This window comes from Engraulis encrasicolus, chromosome 1 (assembly GCF_034702125.1).
Source record: "Engraulis encrasicolus isolate BLACKSEA-1 chromosome 1, IST_EnEncr_1.0, whole genome shotgun sequence".
Taxonomy (NCBI): domain Eukaryota; kingdom Metazoa; phylum Chordata; class Actinopteri; order Clupeiformes; family Engraulidae; genus Engraulis; species Engraulis encrasicolus.
In genome coordinates, this window is record NC_085857.1 from 46,882,935 (window position 1) to 46,906,511 (window position 23,577).

Sequence of the window (23,577 nt, forward strand, 5' to 3'; positions counted from 1 at the left end):
CAAAAGAAAGGTTTAGTCCAGGGGTGGGGAACCTTTTTCATTCGAGGGGCCACTTCAAATTCCTACCATGGTCATAAAATCCTCCGGGGGCCGTACTATGAACACAAATCAGGATTTCCCCATAAAATTTAGGCCTATATAGACACCTTTAGGCCTATATAGACATATAGACATCTTTAAAGGTAGACACCTTTAAAACAGTCCCCACCTTTCCTAGGTCCCCTGAATATAACTTAATTGCATTGGAAATGTAATTGCTAAGATTCCTTTAGGCCTGCAAAATATGTCATAGGCCTATTTCATGTGAAGTTGCAAAACATTATAATGATATCAGGGGCCGGATAAAACCGCCTCAAGGGCCCTCGAGACATAGGTTCCCTACCCCTGGTTTAATGGTTAGTGATTCTGAAAAACACCACCACTGGGCAGCGTGAAAAAACATACACACACACACACACACACATTTTAGTAAAAGCCCAAAAAATGCCCTAGGGCCCCCAACAATCCCGTTGCCTAGGGACTCCAAAATCCTAGAAACAGGCCTGCCGACCCCCCACTCCCACCCCACCCCACTTGAAATTGACTGGGGCAGCTCCCGACCTGATCACTGGCATTTACATATTAAAGGCTCTTCTAAGAAAGGGATGGGAGGGGGGCATGGGGGAGCCGCAAATGCTGTGGCTTGAGGTATGAGGCAATTTAAGGTGCAAAACTCATCCACAAATTCCTCTTTTCATGCAGTGTCCCATATCAGCCAAAAAGTTAATCATAATTTACATAGTTACTCATAAATTGAACAGAATAACTATGCAGTTGTTATTTATTTAGTAAGGTGCCATTTCCACGTAGCAGGATAATTTTACATGTGGATATTTTGTTCTCCTTTTTAAGCGGAAACACGACAAAATAGTTTTTTTTTTTGAGGCAGGTTTTTTGATATGGCTACATGGAGATAGAAGGCCAATACCAATGCTTTTTCAGAAATAGTACAATACGTGGAAGCGGTTTCTAAATTCCTTTTTAAGCGGAAACACGACAAAATTGATTTTTTTTTTAGGCAGGTTTTTTGATATGGCTACGTGGAGATAGAAGGCCAATACCAATGCTTTTTCAGAAATAGTACAATACGTGGAAGCGGTTTCTAAATTCATCCTCACTGTTGTCCTAGTTTTCTAGGCTCATTGGTGGTGTTAATGTGCATAGGCATGGTGTGATGTGACGGTGGAAAAAGGAATGGATTGGGGGGAGGGAATCAGTTTATTTTCTCGTTGAGGACCCAGTGGCAGCAGAGGGGTTGAAGTACAGGGGTAGTAATGTCAGCATCTGAAACAGCACAGAAACAAGAGACAAACAGTACATAAAATGTAAAAAAAAAAAAAAAAAAAAAAAAAACAGCGACACTGCATACCAACCATTGACACACAGCTGCACATATATTATAAAAGTATCCAGTGAGGCTCATGAACTGACCTGTGGTGAGAGTGAGTGTCAAATGTTTATGTTAAAAAGCATCATGAGATTAACTTACAGTTTGAGGATCTCTTCTGACCCCTGTAACGGTAGATTCTTCTCAGGCCCATGACCTGAAGACGTGGGCTCATGGACTGACCTGTGACAAGAGCTAGAAAGTCAAATGTCTGAAGTGTCACCGTCTACAGGCTCTTCCTACAGCAGGGGTGGGGAACCTATGTCTCAAGGGCCGTTTCAACACACCGGGCCCCCCCGACATAATTTCAATGTTATGCAGCTTCACATGAAATAAAACACATTTTGTAAATAAATCTTAGGAATGACATTTGCAATACAATTAAGTTATATTCAGGTGACAAAGAGAAGGTGGGGTCTGTTTTGAAGCTGGCTGCCTTCAATATAGGCCTTACCTGCCTGTGGATGAAAAGTCTATCATCTATATTGACCCTTTTAATTTAAAAGTGTACTCGCTACTCTGTGGTATTTTTTATACAGTCAAGGATAAGTGGGGCAGTCATTGGTAAGCGGTTAGGGTGTCCTGTAGCCCAGGGCTGAACAACCCAAAGGTTGCTGGTTCATCTCCCAGCCCGCCAGGTTGGTGGAGGGAGTAATTAACCAGTGCTCTCTCCACCATCCTCCATGACTGAGGTACCCCAAGTATGGTACCTTCCCGCCACACTGCAACATACTGCTCCCTTGGGATGCCAATGTAGGCTGCACCCTTGCACAGGTGAGGCATAAAATGCAATTTCGTTGTGTGCAGTGTATACTTGTGTGCTGTGTCACAATGGCAAAGGTGGGCTTTCACTTATATACACCTAGAGATTTTTCCCCCTGAGTCCAATGTTTTTAAAACAGTTGAAACATGAACATTTCCAGTCAATATTTACAATGGAATAGTAGACCTCTGTGTCATATTCCCAAGGAATGGTAGCATCGCATCTGCTGTGCTGTGCTGAGTCAAAGTAATTCATAAGCCTACTGGTTGTGTTTTCCCTGCCCATTCACAACTTTGATGGCCTGCAATTTATTCAGATGTGTTCTACAACTTTTTGATGAAACTTCCATTTTACATTTGATACCACAAACTAGGCTTACTTGTTGTGCTGTGTGGATTTTTGTTGAGCAGGGATCTCACTTACCAATTAGCATGTTTTCCTCTTGTTACCAGCATCAGTCTGAACCTGACTGGACACCTGTGCACTTCACCATATGTGAACTCTGAGGGCAAGTGTAGAAGCCTGGCAAATAAAGACAGGAATAAGTCGGTCTCAGTATCACTGTGCAACTACATTCACAATGTAATATGTTGGTTGAATTCTGTCCATCACAATTTAATATTATGGTTTACATTTCGGCATACAACTTTCACAATGCCATATTAGTTACATTTAGCTAGCTAGTGTCCTATTTGGTAAGGACATGTACAAGTGATGTAGGCTGTACAGCAGGGGTGGGCAACTTTCATTATAAGGTGGGCCAACATTTTTAATTACCACAATCAGTGGGCCACATCACCACGCACTTGAATTTACAAAAGGATACTTCACTTTTTCTTTATTTATACCTGAATGCTTACACTATTGATTTATAGGGGGTTAAAAACTGTCCTGCGCCCGAGCCTCCAGTTGCCCATCCCTGCTGTACAGTATCCTAACAGCAAGGCTCTCGTAGTATTTCAAATAATGGTCTATATAAAAACTGGTTATAATAGGTACAGTGCAGCATAAACAGGGTTGAGGGGGTGGTTTATTTTATTTCGTTGTACCTACCGAGTAGTTTAGCCAATGTCTGTGTGACACGTTCATGCTGCCACCTCCACAGCATCCTCTTCACAACCGCAGGGGCAAAGTATCCTTTTTCAGTCCAAGATATAGACTAGAAAATGAGTGACAGCATCACAATCAGGTATGCAAGTGTAGTGGACCCCCCATTTTTGTCTTTTTGTTATTCCCTTATTCTCACTCCCTGTCTTTTTGTTGTCCTGTCAGAAGTTGTCTTTTAGTTTAATTATGCTGTTGCACGTTTTCGCCAATAGATGGCATCATAGGACCAGCAATGAGTGCAGAGACCCTCTCTGGTGCAGTAGCCAGTGACTTCGGTCACATAAGAAGAACGAAACGTGGAAGTGACAGGCTTTGTTATGATACAGAAGGCAGTGGTGTCAGCTGTACAGTTATGCTGAGGAAAATGTAAATAAATAACGAACTCTACACACTTGAGGATCTTATTTATTAAGTGTTCAACATAAGCATTCACGCAATAATGCCACCAGGTCACATTTAAGATTTAACTAGGAGTATTTTTGTTATGGATCTTATGTAGTGATAGACTTACCATTTCTTGTTCTGGCATATCTGGCCTATTCCCAAGAGAAGGCTGATGTCCCTGTCTGTTGATCTGATTTTGACGTCGGCAAGATGCTTCGTGCTGTCTGGGTTTCAAACCTAGTGGTGAAATGACAAGGGATTTTATGTAAACAAAATGCGTATTTCTGTACATACAGTAAACAGATCTAAGAAGTTCCCAGAGCACCCTACGATAGCTGGCATGGTTGGCACAAAGACCCAAAGAGCAAAATTGTCCCAAGATTGTCTTCCAAACAATTCCACTCCAAACATTTTCCTTCTGAAATAAACAATGTCCATATCCAATCAAACCTCAGTAGGCAGCTATCTCGTCAGGTCGGCCTTACCATAGACACATCTAAGCTTATGGGCCTTACGAGTGGCCCGTAAATTTACAATCTCAAACGTCATCACCGTATAAGCCATGGCACAACACAAGCGTTTTTTTGAGAATACAATATATCTTGGCACGTTTGCGCTAGTTATCTGAACACTGATCGTTAACGAATGGCCGAAATAGTGTAGAGCTAGCTGTCATTTATGTTGTGCTAGCTAGGGTCAAGTCGTCTCATCCAAACTAGCCACAGTAGGGGGGGGGATTACGCTTCAAATGAACGTGAATGACTCAAAACTTAAGAAATATGTTGTTAGAATGTACCGTATACAAGGTTAGTCTATGAGGTTAAATAGTTTTCTAACATATACATATTTTATATCCCAGTTACGTACCTTATCTTCTGCACGAATCGAGGCCTCCTGTTTCATTGGGCACAATCACGTCACTGGGTAGTCTAAGTATGATTATCAGTTTTGAGAAGTGGTGACTTGGCGTTTGGCCTACCTAAGGGTCTTATCATTCTCTAATTGTAAGCTAGCCTATTAATATAATAGCCTATATTTGGTTACGGTTTGAACTGAAATACGTTTATACATTATAAAGAAGTAAGGTCATTGAAATCGTGAAAAAAAAAACTGACTAAATGTGGAAGTCGTCGCTGCAGCGCCACAGAAACTCCTTCGGCTGGCTCCCTTCAGGGCGTTGGTGATGGCTGGCTAATGACCACACATCGGAACGAGAGACACCTTAAATAAGCCGCTAAAAGAATGCTATGGTGGGAAACGAAACGTTACATTAAGACGGGAGCAGGTAATAAGAATGAAACGTGACTCCCTGTGTTTGCGGGGAGGGGGTGTAGGCTACTATGATGGCCTGGGGAGGTTGCTTCAAGGCGCAGTCTGCAGGTGACGAAGGAAGTGTCGAACGCCACAGCCGCTGTTCCTGACAATGCTCTGTAGCTTCTCTGAAGTTGCCCATTGCCTGGTTGAGATTGCCTGGTTGCTAGGCCAGGGTTTCCCAAACTGTGGTCCGTGCACCCCTGGGGTTGCGCAGCCTGCCATAAGGGGGTGCGCGAGCTGAATAGAGCAATGGTGAGAGTTTTTTATACAGCATCAATGAACTTTAAGTAGTTTTTAATTGTATGCTGGAAGGGTCCATTTGAAGTGCAGTTTAACTCCAGAACTTGGAAAAGAGGATTATTCAAAACTGTGCATAATGTGCATGAATGCACAGTGAATCCATACTTGCGTGGCCATCAGCACACCAAAATATTCGCTAAGGGGATGCGCGAGCCACAATGAAATGTACAAGGGGGTGCGCGGGGAAAAAGTTTGGGAACCGCTTAGCCTGAGTGTCATTTAATGACTACAACATTATTCCATTATTGCTGGAAAGGCAACATTAACTAAGGTTGGATTCATGTATGACTGGGTTGATCTGACAGGATTTTCATCAGTCATGTTAATACATGATATGTTAACCTTGTAATTCACACCACGAATTTCCCTTTGATCTACCACATTTACTTAATGGTAAGTCCTCATCACTCATGTCATGACTCCTTATTAACTAATGATAGATTAAATATCACTATGTACATAAATCATGTGTTAATTCACCATAAATCATACATTACTTCCAACATTATTCCGTTATAATTCATGCACCATTATTGTAAAGTGTTACCGAATATTCATATAGAATATTTAAGGGAGGAGGCAAGGCGGAGACTTGGGCCGCTTGTGCTTGTGCCTTTGCGCAAGATTTCATGGCAAAACCTGGTTAGGCACTTAATGGTACATCCAGATTTTTTGTCCGTAAGTAACTTTCAAGATTTTTGCGCCCGCACTTTCTTGGTAGGAAATCCACGCACTTCTTTGTACATGAGGCCCCTGGACTTGCAGAAAATACTTACCAGGGGCCTCATGTACAAAGAAGTGCGTGGATTTCCTACCAAGAAAGTGCGGACGCGAAAATCTTGGAAGTTACTTACGGACAAAAAAATCCGGATGTATCAATAAGTGCGTAACCAGGTTTTGACGTGAAATCTTGCGCACATGCACGAGCACACACGGGCCCAAGTCTCCGCCTTGCCTCCTCCCTTAAATATTCTATATGAATATTCTAATTAGTATGAACAGACCCATTCATGTGCATTCATTGGTTGATAGAATTGGAAAGGGAACGCGGGAAGGGGAACGCGGGAAATATATTTCATGCGAGGTGAAGGCGCTGTGTCGGAGGTAGCCAATTTAAAAGGAAAACGGCTGCGCCTTACAACATTACTTTGGCGTGTATAAAATCAGGCATCGGTAGCCTAATACTTAATGTGAGGACTGCAGAAAAATCTGTCATGTTATGGCCTACTGCAGTAGGCCTACAATGGTTTCCCAATACAACAATTGATATTTACAAGGCATTAGGCTACATCAAACAGGCAGTCGCCAAGGCTTCAGAGAAATAAACATTTATGTCGGGTATAAATATGAAAGATGACACATGTAGGCTACGCCACATGTAGGCCTATGAATAACTTGCAGCCAATACTCAGTTAGCCTATAAAATCACCTGTTAATGGACTAATTTTACAGTAGGCCTAGTGTTATTAAAAGATAAAGACAAGTACTGCGGTGAGGACGTTCCCAACAAATGCAAGAAGACACGCAGATCCAGAAAATATTCAATGTTTAGGACCTAATAGCTGCCAAATACTTGAAATAATACTGCTGATGGGCATCCAATTTCGTTGTAATTCCAGGATAGTTCCATGAGTCCGTTTCATTTTAACCAGCTGCCTCAACAATAATATGATTGAGGTGGTTTTCTTCATTTTTTAAATCACGCGCCTCAACATTAAAATCCACGTTTAACTGGCTGCATCTCTGCAATATTTCCGACCGCGTACAACACATGTAGTTGCGCTGCATGCCTCTGAGTGCCGCCAAAAAGACGCAATGCACCACTTACGACAACTTCCACGCTTACGGAAACTTCCACAGCAGCCCTGAAATTCGCGTGGAGATCCGCAGTTTTCCACGTCTAGTCTGTTTTAGTACATCTGACCGTGGCCGTGGAAAACAACTTAAGTAGCTTTTTTGTCCGTAAGTGAGCTTCGTACATGAGGCCCCTGGAGAGGAAAATACTTACCTGGAGAGCCTTGGAAGGAATACTTACTTGAAGACCATTACCCAAAGACGAAACGTGTGAGTGACTGTTTGCTGAAACTCATGTGAAGAGGACTTTCTGTTGAAGAGGCACCTGATTATGAAAAGACTTTTTAGTTCCCTTTTTAACACATTCAATACCAGCCGTTTTTTGGAATTCAGCCGTAGACTCCCAACCAATTTCATCATTTTATGTCATTTTTTGAATAACCACCGAATATTTTGTCTTTAACCCACAGACACATGTCAGGGCTTGTTCGAAAGCCCAAGGTCTCAGCTGTCTATATTTTTACGGTTTGTTTCTAGCTTGTTCCATTCCGAAGTTATTTTTAAGTGAGCACTGGTTTAGGTAAAAATAGCAATTTTGAAAATTCGAACTGAGACAAAGCCTTTTTTGTGACAGGTGCGCTCTGACTCTCCGAGTTTAAATTGCGGGTCTAAATGCATTTTCGCGGCCAAAGAACAACTCCAGTAGCTTCCAAGTAAACTATTTTGGTGCAAAAATCACCTGGTCAGGCAGTTCAGAGCATCTGAAATGCTAGCTGGCTAATGTCACTTGACTGGCAGTTTTCGTTCTGTAGATAAAAGTAGACGTGCCAAAGTACTCACCCAAAAGTAGGTTACTTCCTGCTGTGTTGCATGCTGTTTTTCATTACAACCTTCCATTTTACACCTATCCTGATGGCAGCAAAACTCCTAATCCTTCCATATGTTTCGGAATAGGCTAGCTAGCAAGGCAAGTGTGTTTTGATTCTCCAGCCCAGGAAGTATCTCGAGACATGACGTGACGTGATCAGGAAGTGGTTTGACTGGCTATAATAAAACTCAAATACTGTGTGTAATAAAATGCACAGATGATGAAAAGTCCAGATCCTGACTTTGTAGGAGTTTTGACTTTGTAGGAGTTTTGACTTTGTAGGAGTTTTCATGATCTATGTCATTTCTGTTCATCAGATTATTACGAAAATCACACAGAATGTGCATTAGAATGTGTAGATTCAGAATCCAATAAAAAAAATGTAAAAACGTAATTTTACGGTTTGGGAGCCAACGTTTGGGAGGCTAAACGTATTTTTACGTGACTTGGTAGTGAATGTGTTAAGAGCCACGGGCCTTGATTTATGTTGAAGTTTAATAAGAAGACCATCTTAGTTGAACGTTTGCCTCTGAGACCCCCCCCCTTTCCATTGTTAATTCTCCCAGTACCACATTAAAAACTTGCAATTATTTTGAAAACCTGTGTCCTTGCACTACTTTGAACTGCCCTGCTGATAACCAGCCTCTCATGGTATCACATATGGTGGAGGACGCGGGCAGTTCAAACATTCATAGTGCATATTTGAGAGGACACAGTATTTTTTTTCCACTTTTTGACAATTGACCAAGCTCACCACGCAACGAAATGGAGGACATTTTGAGAGCCATTATTGCAGGCCAACAGGCCCAAATTCAAGCAAGCGCGGCACTGCTAGAGGAGCAGAAGAAAGCCAATATCCTAAAGGCAGAGGAAATAAAGCTCCAAAAGCAAATGGCTAACTGTAATATGCCCCAGGTTAAGGCCAGTGATTTCCTATCCAAGATGGGACCTACTGATGATGTGGAGGCCTACTTACATACATTTGAAGCCACAGCTACCAGAGAGGCATGGCCCAAAGCACAGTGGGTAGGACTGTTAGCCCCCTTTTTAACCGGAGAAGCATTAAATGCAGTCCGAGACCTTCCTCCAGATAAGGTGACGGACTATGATGTCCTAAAAACTGAAATACTTAGCAGACACGGGCTCACCAAATTTAGTATGGCCCAGCGGTTCCACAGCTGGACGTTCAATCCTGACCAGCCCCCTCGTGCGCAGATGCATGAGCTGGCCCGGATTGCAAGAAAATGGCTAGAGCCAGAAAAAAATACAGCTGCAGCGGTAGTTGAAGCTATTGTTGTGGACAATTACCTACGAGCCCTGCCATATGAGGCAAAACGCCTCATAAGTCAACTGGCCCTGACCACAGCCGAACTCACAGTAGAGGCGGTGGAAAAGCACCAGGCCACAACCGAAATGCTCCGTACCTCCAGGAAAGACTCCAGGGCTGCACCCCCGCAGCAGACTGGTGGAAACCGGCCCAAACGCCCAAGGACCTTCAATGCAGCTGCCACAGAACCTAGCCATACTCCAGGTGGAGCCAGAAGCCAGTCTGGATTAGGAAGAGGCCGGCAAGATGGTGAAATCCTGCGGTGCTACCGATGTGGTGAGGTGGGGCACTTCTCCTGGCAGTGCACGAAACCCTTGGATGAACCCATGCCGACGGCACCCTCCTCTCACTCATCTGCCCACCTATTCGCATCACTTGTCGGGTACACAGATGGCACTCCAGATAAGCCCCCAATCTGCCCAGTAACAGTGAATCATCATGACGTGGAAGCCCTGCTGGATTCAGGTAGCCGCATTACACTGATACGTAAAGACTTGGTAGATCCCTCATGTCTCGCTACTGCCGGTGTACTTCCAGTGTCATGTGTCCATGGAGAGACCCGAGAGTACCCCACCACTGACCTTGCAGTGACCACTACCCGCGGAACCATACATATAACGGCAGGTGTTGTCGAGTCCCTACCCGTGCCTGTCCTAATAGGCCGGGACTGCCCAGCCTTTCTCTCACTCTGGAGAGAGACACAGGAGAGGCTAACTCGGGTTCCTCGGAGGAAGAGAGGTAAGACCCCTCCAATGGACACACCAGTGCAACACTTAGAACCCCTCATGCATTCTTCTGCCCTCGCAGGAATGGCAGACCCACATGTAGACACTGAGCCAGGCACGGACACCGGAGAGGAAAACTTGATCCTGCAGAGTGCACCGAGCCCCAACGACGAAGAAGTCCAAGGCACCGAAGAGCTTCCCCCGCTCACAGGCCAGTATGGCATGGCCCAATTGCAGGATCCTACTCTTGCAAATGCGCTACGAAATGTGCAGATGTTAGAAGGGACAGTGCTAGGGAATAGGACAAATGCTACCTTCCCCCATTTTGCGGTTCACCGCGGCCTACTGTATCAAATGGTGGAAGAGAATAATGAAGTCAATGAGCAGCTTCTTGTGCCCCAGCCATATCGTGACACAGTGCTCAACCTAGCCCACACCCATCCACTTGGGGCCCACTTAGGAGTGGAGAAAACAAAGGAGAGGATCTTGAAACGGTTCTATTGGCCCGGGATACACAAGGAGATAGAGAACTATTGTCGCAGTTGCCCTGAATGTCAGCTAAGGGCCCCCAAACCCTCATATAGAAGTCCACTCATTCCCTTGCCAGTCATTGAAACACCTTTCGAAAGAATTGGGCTAGATATAGTGGGCCCTTTACCAAGGAGTTCCAGAGGGCACCAGTACATCCTTGTCATACTGGATTATGCAACCCGATACCCGGAGGCCATTCCACTGAGGAAGGCTACCTCCAAACAAATAGCAAAAGAGCTGTTCTTGCTCTCCACTAGCCTGGGCCTCCCAAAGGAGATCCTAACAGACCAAGGGAGCCCATTCATGTCCAGAGTGATGAAGGAGCTCTGCACTCTGTTGAAAATCAAACAGCTGAGAACATCGGTCTACCACCCCCAGACCGATGGCCTAGTTGAGCGCTTTAACAAGACATTGAAAGCCATGCTGCGGAAGGCAATCGAAGAGGATGGGCGAAACTGGGATCAGCTGATACCCTACCTAATGTTCGCCATAAGAGAGGTACCCCAGTCTTCTACAGGCTTTTCTCCGTTTGAGCTTCTGCTTTCCTACAGACCCAGAGGGCTGCTGGATATTGCCAAGGAGGCTTGGGAGGAGCAACCCTGCAGACAGAGAACCTTAATAGAGCATGTTGGGGCGATGAAAGAAAGGATGAAGGCCATCTACCCTATTGTACGTGAGCATATGGAAAACGCTCAACGTCAACAGCAAGCTGCCTATAACCGACCAGCCCAACCCAGAGAGTTCAAGCCTGGAGACCGAGTGCTGGTTCTGGTACCAACAGTGGAGTGCAAATTCTTGGCAACCTGGCAAGGTCCATATGAGGTCATCGAAAAGGTTGGACCGGTCAACTACAAGGTGAGACAACCAGGCAAAAGAAAACCTGAACAAATATATCATGTCAATCTACTAAAAAAGTGGCATGCCAGAGAGGCGCTGTTTAGTTGTCTGCCCCCTACAGAATCTATGGAACCAGCCAGAGAAGAGGTTCAAGTGGGTCCAAGCCTATCCCCACATCAACGGCAGATGACCCTGGAGCTAGTGGATCGTAACCGGGACGTCTTCTCCTCCCTCCCTGGACACACAGAGGTGGTCCAACATGACATCCGAACCATACCTGGTCGGACGGTAACTCAGCGACCCTACCGTGTCCCAGAGGCTCGGAAAGCAATCATCGAGGAGGAGGTAAAGAAAATGCTGGAGTTGGGGGTCATTGAGGAATCAAAAAGCGCATGGGCAAGTCCCATTGTACTGGTACCCAAGCCTGACGGGTCGGTGAGATTTTGCAACGATTACAGAAAATTGAATGAAGTATCTGAGTTTGATGCATACCCAATGGCTCGTGTTGATGACATGGTGGATGCTTTAGGACAGGCTCGCTTCCTAACAACTCTTGACCTTACAAAAGGCTACTGGCAGGTTCCTCTGACCACGGCGGCCAAAGAGAAGACTGCCTTCGCCACCCCAGGGGGGCTCTACCAGTACACCCGACTCCCCTTTGGTCTCCATGGGGCACCAGCCACTTTCCAGCGATTGATGGATCGTGTCCTCGCTCCACATAAGAGGTATGCAGCAGCATTTTTAGATGATGTTGTTATCCAGAGTCCTGATTGGGATAGCCACTTACCCCGTGTGCAAGCTGTGCTCAATTCCCTCAGGGAGGCTGGTCTCACGGCGAACCCAAAGAAGTGTCGGCTAGCCTTCAGCGAGACCAACTACCTGGGGTACACCATTGGCCGGGGGCTGGTCAAGCCCCAGGAAGCCAAACTGCGGGCCATACAGGATTGGCCACGGCCCATCACCAAGAAGCAGGTGAGAGCATTCTTGGGCCTAGCCGGCTATTATAGACGATTCATTTCCAATTTTGCTTCTATAGCTGCTCCCCTCACAGAGTTGACTACCAAGCGCCACTCGAGAATGGTGGGGTGGAACCCTGCGGCGGAGGCAGCCTTCATCGGCTTGAAGGAAGCCCTGTGTTCCAGTCCAGTCCTGGTGGCGCCCGATTTCAAGCGAGAATTCATTGTCCAGACGGATGCTTCGGAGGTGGGTCTGGGAGCTGTACTTGCCCAAGTGCACCGAGGTGAGGAACACCCTATTCTGTATCTAAGCAGGAAATTGCTCCCAAGAGAGAAGAATTATTCAACTGTAGAGAAGGAATGCCTTGCCATTACCTGGGCCCTGGAATCTCTGCGCTATTATCTCCTGGGCCGGCGTTTCACTGTCGTCTCTGACCATGCACCTCTACAGTGGATGGCCAGAAATAAAGAAACTAACAGTAGAATCACCAGATGGTTTCTGAGTTTGCAGGCCTTTAACTTTTCTGTCGCCCACAGAGCTGGCAAGAGCCACGGCAACGCTGATGGCCTCTCCCGCCGAGATGCTCTCTTCGCGTCCTTCAGCCCGACGAGGACGTCGATCCCGAGGGGGGGGATGTGTGACATCACGAGAGGCTGTGTGCTGGAGGGGCGCTACATTCCCTCAAGATGGCTGCAAACACTGCCCTCTATGGCTCCATCTGGTGGCGGAACCGGGAACTGCACTCCTTAACAGCACCACAGCTGCAGTCACCGATTAGGCCACAGCTGTGCCTGATGAGGGCTTGAGCAGCTGAGGAGCTAGAGAGAGCGAGTATCGTACTCAGAATCAGTCTGGAGTTTGGGGAGCTCCTGGCTGCACTCTCTCAGAGGAGAGCATTGTTTGAAGAGTGCTTCATCTGTTCTGGACTTGCAGAAAATACTTACCTGGAGAGGAAAATACTTACCTGGAGAGCCTTGGAAGGAATACTTACTTGAAGACCATTACCCAAAGACGAAACGTGTGAGTGACTGTTTGCTGAAACTCATGTGAAGAGGACTTTCTGTTGAAGAGTCACCTGATTATGAAAAGACTTTTTAGTTCCCTTTTTAGAGCCACGGGCCTTGATTTATGTTGAAGTTTAATAAGAAGACCATCTTAGTTGAACGTTTGCCTCTGAGACCCCCCCCCTTTCCATTGTTAATTCTCCCAGTACCACATTAAAAACTTGCAATTATTTTGAAAACCTGTGTCCTTGCACTACTTTGAACTGCCCTGCTGATAACCAGCCTCTCATGGTATCACAGTATGCCTAGGCGTTTGTCAATATAACAATTTGAATGTGAGATGTCAAAATACCGAATTATTGCATAAACAATATTTGGTAGCTGTTGCAAACCCATTTAAGATTAAAATATGGGAGTGAAACATAAATACCAGGTGAAACAGGAATAGGGAAAAAGGCGGCGATATTTTAATTCTCAATTCCAAGGATGAGCATAATAGAAAGAATTTTGTCTCTTAATTCAACTTCTCGAAAAAGTGCATTTCAAAGGTAATTGTCTCATTTGCATTCGGATGTTGAATGGTGAAATGTCCCCCAAAAGTTGCTGTGGCTGGGCTGACAGCAGGGAAACTTAGTTGTTTTCTCCATGGAGGCGGGGCATCTGCAAAGCACAAGACCACAAGCACAGGTCGGGATGGGAGTTAAGATAATAGAATGTACACTTGATGGTTAGTTGACTGCATTTAGCCAGTGTGCAGCAATGCCAAACAACCTTCAGTAGTAAACATGAGTGTAACACACCTTTGTCAGTTTTCCATGAATTAACTGGATGATACAAGGGGGAGAAATCCATATCAGGGATGTCAGTATGAAAATGATTTTTTTTTATGCGCTTTGGATGAGCTTAGATGAACTTCACTAGTTCAATAAAGGTGTAACAGTGTGCATTATATTTGGCAAAACCTTATCAAAATCCCATGTTTGAAGGTACACTATGTGCCATGCTTGTCATTATGGAGTAATGAGAAGTAAATAAGTAGTCAAACTAGAAACGCACTCAGAGTGCAGACCTCCGCCGAAGAAGCTGTTTGACCAAACATTTGACTATGTTACACCCTATTTTTCCACCCTAAGTCTTTCTGTCTTCTTTTGGTGGAATTAGAAACTGGAATGTCACAATTAGCCCCATCCCGCAATGGTAAAGGATCTTTAAAAAAAATCCTGGTCCGGATCACCACCAAAATGTAATCACTTGTTCCTATGGTCATTTCCAACAAGATTTCATCCATATCCGTTCATAACTTTTTGAGTTATCCTGCTGACAGGCAAACAAAAAAAGCAGACAGACAAACCAACACAGCTGAAAACATAACCTCCTTGGCGGAGGTAAAAACAAAACCTCCTTGGCGGAGGTAATAAATAGTCAGAGGATGCGGTTTGTAGAAAAACTTAAATCTGTCTTTGAGAAAGTTATGCCCTCATGTTTTTGCTCTTTGTCTCCCCAATGTACCAGGCCCAGGCCATCCAGAGCAGGCTCTCCAGTGTCCAGCTGTGTCTCCATGAGGAGTGACAGATCCAAAGGGGATGGTCCTAATTTCAGCTGTGGACCTCCAGACTCAAAGTAAGATCAGCATTATGAAAACAAACCTTTATACGCAAGAGAAAATGCTTTGTGTGATCAACTGTCCTTCAGTGTTCAGAAGGAAATCTTGCTTTGTGGTAATGTAGTTGGTATACTGTTGTCTTCACATTGGTGTAGGCGTAGGTCCACCCATGATCTGTCCAGAAGTGGTGTTTGTGAACAGACACATTGATTGATGGAACATATTAATTATAGGCAGTAACTTGATATAATACATTTGTTAGCCTGAAGGGACAATGTAGAAAAACTTATTTTGACAGCGAATGAAGGCTCCCCCAATTTAAACACTGCATTCACATACACATACACAAATATGCACAGACACACACACATGACTAACAGTGTGGCCATCCTTCAGCAGGACCCAGGATCAAAGATGTGGTGTGTGTGAGCAGCTACCAAGTTTCCCAATCAGCATCACCTGTGGACACAGTTTCTGCAGGGAGTGCATCAGCAACTACTGGAGCCAGTCTGGTCCATCAGGAGACTACAGCTGCCCCCTGTGCAGGAAAAGATCCAGAACACAACCCATTACCAACCCTGACACAACCATGGCAGAGACTGAACACACAGCAAGCACCAACCATCTCCACTCAGAGGACCCTCCAGTCAAAAAAGTCAAACGAACAGGTGAGAAATATATTACTTTGTTTTATAGCATGTAACAGGCAATACAGTATCAATTTTCAATTCAGATAGTGAGGGGATGTATCATTATTGATTCAATAACATAAGTCAGCTTTATTTAAAACCAATCTATTTATTTGTTTGTGATGAAACAGATGACAATATTTTGAATGAAGTACTGAAGAGCCACAAAGCCAATATGAAGAAAAGATTTGAGAACATATGCGAAGGCATCATAAGGCCAGGTGCCCAAACACTCCTGAACAAGATCTACACAGAGCTCTACATCACTGAGGGAGAAAGCGAAGGGGTGAATAATGAACATGAGGTTTGGCAGGTAGAAGCAGCATCCCGACCACAAACTACAGACGACACAGCCATCAACTGCAATGACATCTTTAAGCCATTACCTGGACAGGAGGAACACATAAGAACTGTCATGACCAAAGGGATTGCTGGCATTGGAAAAACTGTCTCAGTGCAGAAGTTCATCCTTGACTGGGCAGAGGAGAAAGCTAATCAGGATGTAGACTTTATGTTTGTACTTCCATTCCGTGAGCTGAATCTGGTTAAACATGATCTGTACAGTCTTCACAGGCTCCTTCTTGACTTCCACCCTGAGCTTAGGCGATTAGAGAATGCTGAATATAGAGACTGCAATATTGTGTTCATCTTTGATGGGCTGGATGAGAGTCGGCTACCACTTCATTTCCAGAAGAACCAGAAGTTGTCTGATGTCAGTCACACAGCATCAATGGATGTGCTTATGACGAGCCTGATTCAGGGAACCTTGCTAACATCTGCACGAATCTGGATAACCTCTAGACCAGCTGCAGCCAATCAGATCCCTTCCCATTGTGTCAATCTGGTGACAGAAGTTAGAGGGTTCAATGACCCTCAGAAGGAAGAGTACTTCAAGAAGAGGATCAGCGACCCAAATATAGCCAACAGAATCATCACACACATCACGACAACCAGGAGCCTCCACATCATGTGCCACATGCCCGTCTTCTGCTGGATTGCAGCCACTGTACTTCAGATGATACTGGAACATGATGATGGGAAGAAAGCTCCCAAAACTCTGACAGAGATGTTCATACATTTCCTACGTATCCAGACCACAAGGAAGGACCAGAAGTATAAAGAGGAAGTTGAGAGAGATGGGCACCTGGAATTACACAAGGATGTGATATTGAAACTGGCAGAGCTGGCATTCACACATCTGGAGAATGGCAACCTCATGTTCTATGAAGATGACCTGAGAAAGTGTGGCATTGATGTCAGTGAAGCATCAGTGTACTCTGGTATGTGCACAGAGATTTTTAAGGAGGAACGCGTATTTGGCCACAGGAAAGTCTATTGCTTTGTCCATCTGAGCATCCAGGAATTTCTTGCTGCATTACACGTGTTCTCTCTCTATCTGAACAAGAATAGGGTGGTGATAGGATATTTCTTGAAAAGAAAGGCCAAGGTTACAGCAGATTCAGAAGTGCCTCTCGATGAGCTGTTGAAGGGTGCAGTGAACAAAGCCTTGGAAAGCAAGAATGGACACCTTGATTTGTTTGTGCGCTTCCTTCATGGCATTTCATTGGAGTCAAATCAGAGACTCCTTCTAAGCGTCCTGCCACAGATCCACAGCAGCCCAGAGAGTGTGAAGAAAACAATCAAGAACCTGAAGGTGATGCAAAGACCAAACATCTCCCCTGAGAGATACATAAATCTTTCCCATTGCCTGGTGGAAATGCATGACTCCTCTGTGCATGATGAAATCCAGGCTCTTCTCAAGACAAAGACGTATTCAGTCAAACAGCTTTCACTTGCCCACTGCTCTGCCTTGGCCCATGTTCTTCTGATGTCTGATGAGGTGCTGGATGAGTTTGATCTGAAGAAATACAAAACTACTCCAGAAGGTCGTAGAAGACTGATCCCAGCTGTCAGATGTTGCAGAAAGGCAATGTGAGTAGAAGCAATGTCTGCAACAACTGCAATTTATAACTGTTTAAAGTTGTACAGTAGGCCTACATAATGTTATCTTAATGTGATTTGACGTAATATCTCAGTTAGCCATGAAAACAGTTGGAAAATGACATACTGATGGTCATCATCATTTTAACAAAATGGGTATTCATTGTATGTTTATTTCCCTATTACTGCTGCTTAACATTGATTATTAATATTTAATAAAAATAATATATTTATAAATTATAAATAATATTAATTAATTGATTATTATTAATGGAATGTAATCAAAGGAGAAANTGTATGCATTTGTGTCAATGTGATAATAAATATCCAATCTACAGCCTTGCTGACTGTGGACTAACAGAGAAGTCTTGTGAGACTGTGGCCTCAGCTCTGCAGGCTGCAAACTCCCCCTTAAGAGAGTTGGACCTCAGTGGTAATAACCTGCTGAAGTCAGGAAAGAAGCTTTTGTCTTCTCTTCTGAGCCCAAACTGCAAACTGGAGATATTGAGGTCAGTTGTGTTTTATGTATTGGCTGGTATATGTGACTGGTTCATCTTTAAACAGGCAGCAGGTAGTCCCAGGGGCATATTGAGACCTGAATGTATTGACTTCTTGAAGTAGAAAACAGAGAATTCAACTTTGAAAGTTCTTCTGACCCCTTGAAACACATGTATTCAGCTCTTTTTATTATGTGTTAAGATTCTAAAAGCATACATATATCTGATACGTTTAGATGGAAAGCCATCTTCATCAGAGTCCATCTGGACTGAATATGGCTTTTAGTCCATGGGCCGGAGCAGAAGTTGGTATCACCTGGGGTGGGAAAGTCTATCAATATTTTTTGTAATCCTCCATGCCTGAGGGACATTATTTGGTATGATAGCCCTCTGGAAGTGGTAGATTTCTTAACATTTTCTCAATTTTATAATGACACCCAGTGCATTTTGCAATGCATGCCTATATATGGATGTAGGCGTATGCAAGTGTCTGTGATGATGGGATATATTTTTATTGATGTTACATCACATGTAGACATCTTATGGATTTTAAAAATATACAGTTTTGATGGACAATGTACTTTCCTACGAATTATATAGGTCAAAAGATATCAGTCAAACACTTTTTCAGCAATATAATACAAGGTTAGATTGATGCAGAAGCCTGTTGGAGGGTGGGTCAAATCCTTATACTTGCTATATCATATCTGTAGAGTGTGGGCTTTCAGAAAATATATGGGTTTGCTAGTTTCATATAAATTATAAACGAATTTAGGCCAAAAACCCATAACTGTCTAATGGATTTCAATGGAAATCAATGCATTTCAATGTAATCCCAAACGCATTACATAACTAAGGTATAGAGAAATGTAGGAAGTTGGGAGGTGTCACAATGCACATTATATCACATCTAGAGTGTGTAGACCTCGGAAAATAAATGGATTGAATAGCTTAATAGAAATTATTTTTAACAGTTATTTTTAACAGTTATTTTATACCACACCTCATGGCCGTCCATTAAAAATCAATGTATTTCAAAGTACAATGTACTTTACAGAACTTATGTACGGATAGAGGAAGTTGGGAGACCCCAGGGGGATGGATTGCAACTTTTGCTATATCATATCTGGAGACTCCGTGCTATCAGAAAATACATGTGTTTGATCGCCTAATATAAGGTATGCTGCTATTTTAGGTTTAGAACTCATAATTGTCCAATGGATTTGAATGAAAACCAATGCATTGCAATGTAATGCAAAGTATATTACAGAAATGTGTTGTAGAGGAATGTAGGAAATTGGGAGTTGTCCCAATGCATATTATATCACATCTAGAGTATGTAGACCTTTAGAAAGTATATGGACTAGATCAATGATTCTCGAACTTTAGGCCTGGCCCTTACTGTATTCCAAGTGGGACTTGAAATCATTTTCAAATGATGGTAAACATGGTAAATAGAATAACCCATTAACCTTGGGTCCTAATATAATACATGGACATAAACTAGCCTACATTATTTAGACAATGTCAGTAGACCTCCACGTGAAACAATAAGAAAAAGTGACCATGCATAATTTCAATTTCTTGAAGAGGCCAGCTACACTTATTTGTGCAACAAGTGCTGTTTTGAGGACCCATACTTTTTAAGGACAGGTTGCCTACTGTTGCAAATGCCAGGGTATTTCACATTGATTTCGGGGTGGCGTGCTCTATTAACTTGACCACTCTGGTCGACATTGAGCTCGCGCTGATACATTGAGCTCTCGTTACTGAGAGCTGCCGCCAGAACTACTCACGGTTAGCTTTCATAATATAGAACGTAACAAGGAAGAATCGGTCAGTTTGCTGAAAGGGCAAGGTGTTTCAAAGTAGCATGGAACTAAATTATATCCCACCTTTGACTTGATTTCACGCAGGTGGGTCTTGGAACCCCTGTGACTGCCTAGGTTTCAGGATAGAGAAAGTAAAACAAAAATCATTGAGTAACATCGATGCGGGACAAATTGTAGCTTTTGTAGACTACGTCGCTACTTGAGGAAAAATAGCTTAACTACAGGGACGTTAGTCGATACATAGTAGTGACGCTACGACCAAGCTACTAGGGAATGTAATTAAACTAGTCGCTTCGCTACTGCCCAGCACTGAAAAGCAACATACCCAGACGGCACACCAGTCTTGCCAACGTCGCCTAGATGCATTTTTGCCGCTGTAAAATACATTGGCAAGACGTCTAAGCGTTAGTTCATCAGCGAAATGCCGGGCAGACGTGAAAAATGAGCAGTGCCCAGCATCTAGTTGATGAGCTAACGCAATAGCATGCTAACGGTAGCCTTTGTCTATCTTTAGGCAGGGGAAAGGCAACTGAGAACGAGCAATGTCAAACAATTTACCATCAACAAGTATACTTAACATATTCACAGTTTCACCACTGCATTTTGTCATTACGATGCTCGCAAGTCATCAGAATTTACTAGCGTACAGCAGCAACTAGAGTAGTCACTCACATTTATTGAGGGGACTTGAGCTACCAGCTATGTAAACTGGCTGTGCTACAACTTAGCAATGGCGGATCTGTGTTCAGAGGAGCTATTCAATCGCTCTTGAGTACTGAAACTTTAAACCACAGTTGAGTAAAATGTACTTACATGTATGTGAAGCCCATTTTCCGTTGGTATGTGAGGAACTTTCCCCCCATATCGCCAAAAAACTTGTGACAGTGAAACCACACAGACAGCGTGTGGTTCTGTTCAATCAGAAAGGTGTTGTTGGCCGCGGTTGATGGCTTCTTTGTAGCTTGTGTGTGGAATTTGCATTGTGGGAATTAGTTCTACTGCCACCTAAAGGCTTGGTGTAGAACTAATTTAAACAGAGACTGTCTATTTTGAACTTCCTTGAACAAGCCTTGCTTTAGTTCAAAATCATTTAAAAACCAGAGTGGCCAAGCACATTGATGTTTTCCCTCAAAAGCAGGGGTGATGAACCTTTTTAATTCGAAGGGTCACTTCAAAATGTTACTGTGAGATTACAATTATACATAAGAGTAGTGGTAGAGAAAGAGTTTTGCAAATGCAGCCCTGCTGGGTATTGTACAAGACATAAACAGTGGTGTTGAATTATTATATTGTAAAGATTGGGAACATGTTTCGTGTAGATTTATGGCAATAGAAATCAATGGAATTTCAAATTTGATGAGATGTAATGTCTCCATGTGTTTTTTTAGAATTTATGGAGATGGAGATCATCAGTTACTTCTGGCAAAGGGTGCCGTTAAAAATGTTGGGCCAGATGAAAAATTCTAATTTTGGTCCCCCAAAATGTCAAATGATGTTATCAGCATCCTTCCAGCGGCCCTTTCTCCCCTTGACGGCACACTTACTTCTGGCAAAGGGTGCCAATTCTAGAAAATGGCATCAGTAATTCCCTGAAAGTGTGGGTTGTATCTGCCCTACTTGGGCAAAACACTCCCAGCCTCCCCTTAGACCAGGGGTAGGGAACCTATGTCTCGAAGGCCGTTTACAGTCCTTGGTGCATTCTTATCCGGCCCCCGACATGATTTTAATGTTCCACAGTTTCACATGAAATATGACATTTTTTGTTAAGGAATGTTAGAAATTACAATTGCAATACAATTAAGTCATAGTTTCAGGGGACATAGTGAAGGTGGGGTCTGTTGTAAAGGTGGTCACCTTCAATAAAGGCCTAAAGTGCTGGGGGAATCCTGGTTGGTGTTCATAGTATGGCCCTTGGAGGATTTGATAAAATTTGAATTTGAAGTGGCCCCTTGAATGACAAAGGCTTCCCACCCCTGCCTTAGCCCAACCAGAAATATGTTTCATGCTCCAAGATGTCCGGCCGCTTAGACATCAAGACTTTGATGAATTAACCCTATCGCGCCGGATGCATCATATATGTCTCATCAAATTCAAAGCCCTCTCCACGCTGACACACAAAAAAATCCATCTCAAAAACATCCTGCGTGTCATTTCCAAACGTCCTGCAGTACACGGAAACCGCCACAAGAGAGCAGCGGTCGACAACAAGTTGACCACAGCTCGGCGAAAAACAGGAAAATGGGGTAGAAGCGGTTTCCCTGACCGACGCTGAGATTTCGTCAAATTGCATAAGGTTTGTGTACAAATTTCCGAAATATAACTCTACATCCTTTAATTTGAACACTTGCTTTGTGCAATTAATCAAGGAAGAGTTTATATTTTTACACAGTGTTGCAGAGAGATCGTGCTAAATCTGATGAAACAAATAAGCACCATCCGGCGGTGGCAGGAAGTCAGACATCAATGCATTTGCTCCATAGGGAAACTTACAAAGCATACCACGATGATCGTTTAACAAAACACACAAGTTGTTTTACTTCAAGACAAAGATATTGCCTTAAGAAACGGGTTTTACTTGCAATTTTGAAAATGTAATGCAAAATGTTGAAATTATGATCTCGTAAAAAATGCATTGAAGTGAATGGAGAAATGGTCCAATTGTAGTAATGGACCCATATATTCAAATTACACATCAAAAATGAATAATGATTAGGGGTGGGCATAGATTATTTTTTTTAATCTAGATTAATCTCACTGTAATTATGATTAATCTATATCAAAATGGCTCATTCAGAATAGGCACGATAGCGAAATAATGCCGAAAAAACCTTGGGGTTTCTTAAGACAGATGGCGCATTAGACAAGAGCTCATCTTTTTTTTTCAAAAATGCATCTCATCTTCAAAAAATGGTCATGTTGATACTTGGAGATGAAAAAATCACAGCAATATGTGTAAAGTGTGTCCAATATGTTAGGAAGCATTTACAGTTATAACATACTGAAATTTCAAAATGAACAGCGCTATAAGTTGTAGAGGCAAATACAGATAAATCTATCAAACATTTAGGCTATTTAAACAATATTACCTCAACAATTCAGCATTTCTAATGGGGAGAGAGAGAGAGAGAGAGAGAGAGAGAGAGAGAATCTGCCACTGACTGTTAAAAGGAGCAGCGGCTCCTTTAAGAGAGGGAGGAGCTCTGCGCGTAGTAGGCGCAGCCCTCAGCAGAGCCAGGCTACTGGATATGCCTATCTAGAACCTACAGCACTGGCACACGGCGATTTGACAGTTGTTCTCAGAGTTAGAATGCCAGATGAGTTACAACTCGACATGAATTCAGTTTGCAAAAAAAAAAAAAGTCAAGCGCGACAACCGCGAGGTTTATTACCGTCGGACATGAGAATATCTCACTGAATCGCAAATGTGCGCGATTGCAGCACAAACATTCAGCGAGAGTAGATATTGACAGTTTCAGTTTGACAATCTTCATAATGCATAGGACTATCACACGGAATGTTTTGCAATTATAGCACAGGCAAGATTTCTGGAAGTTGTTTATGTATTCTATGCAATGTGTGAGGAAATGTAGGCTATGTCGGGCTGGTAGCTACTCACACACAATAATGTCTCTCTATGCTTCACCTCAAACAATAACGTCTCTTTAGTCTACCACTTAT

The 23,577-nt window shown here is 43.4% G+C and overlaps 2 protein-coding genes and 1 long non-coding RNA gene across 3 annotated transcripts; 2 read left to right on the plus strand and 1 right to left on the minus strand.

Moving 5' to 3' along the window:
* Positions 1-593: 593 nt before the first annotated feature.
* Positions 594-3,324, minus strand: LOC134453480 (uncharacterized). Its single transcript, XR_010035621.1, has 4 exons — positions 3,243-3,324; positions 2,613-2,711; positions 1,529-1,609; positions 594-1,323 (listed from the first exon to the last, which is right to left on the minus strand). It is a non-coding gene; the product is annotated as an uncharacterized LOC134453480 (long non-coding RNA).
* Positions 3,325-8,500: 5,176 nt separating this feature from the next.
* On the plus strand, positions 8,501-13,613 carry LOC134453222 (uncharacterized). The gene is made up of 2 exons (XM_063204061.1): positions 8,501-12,616; positions 12,870-13,613. The coding sequence occupies exons 1-2, from the start codon at positions 8,722-8,724 to the stop codon at positions 13,109-13,111; spliced, it is 4,137 nt and encodes a 1,378-aa protein (XP_063060131.1). The 5' UTR covers positions 8,501-8,721; the 3' UTR covers positions 13,112-13,613.
* A 1,932-nt stretch (positions 13,614-15,545) lies between these two features.
* Positions 15,546-17,565, plus strand: LOC134453342 (NLR family CARD domain-containing protein 3-like). Its single transcript, XM_063204224.1, has 2 exons — positions 15,546-15,608; positions 15,761-17,565. The coding sequence occupies exon 2, from the start codon at positions 15,805-15,807 to the stop codon at positions 17,563-17,565; it is 1,761 nt and encodes a 586-aa protein (XP_063060294.1). The 5' UTR covers positions 15,546-15,608; positions 15,761-15,804.
* The last annotated feature ends 6,012 nt before the right edge of the window (positions 17,566-23,577 follow it).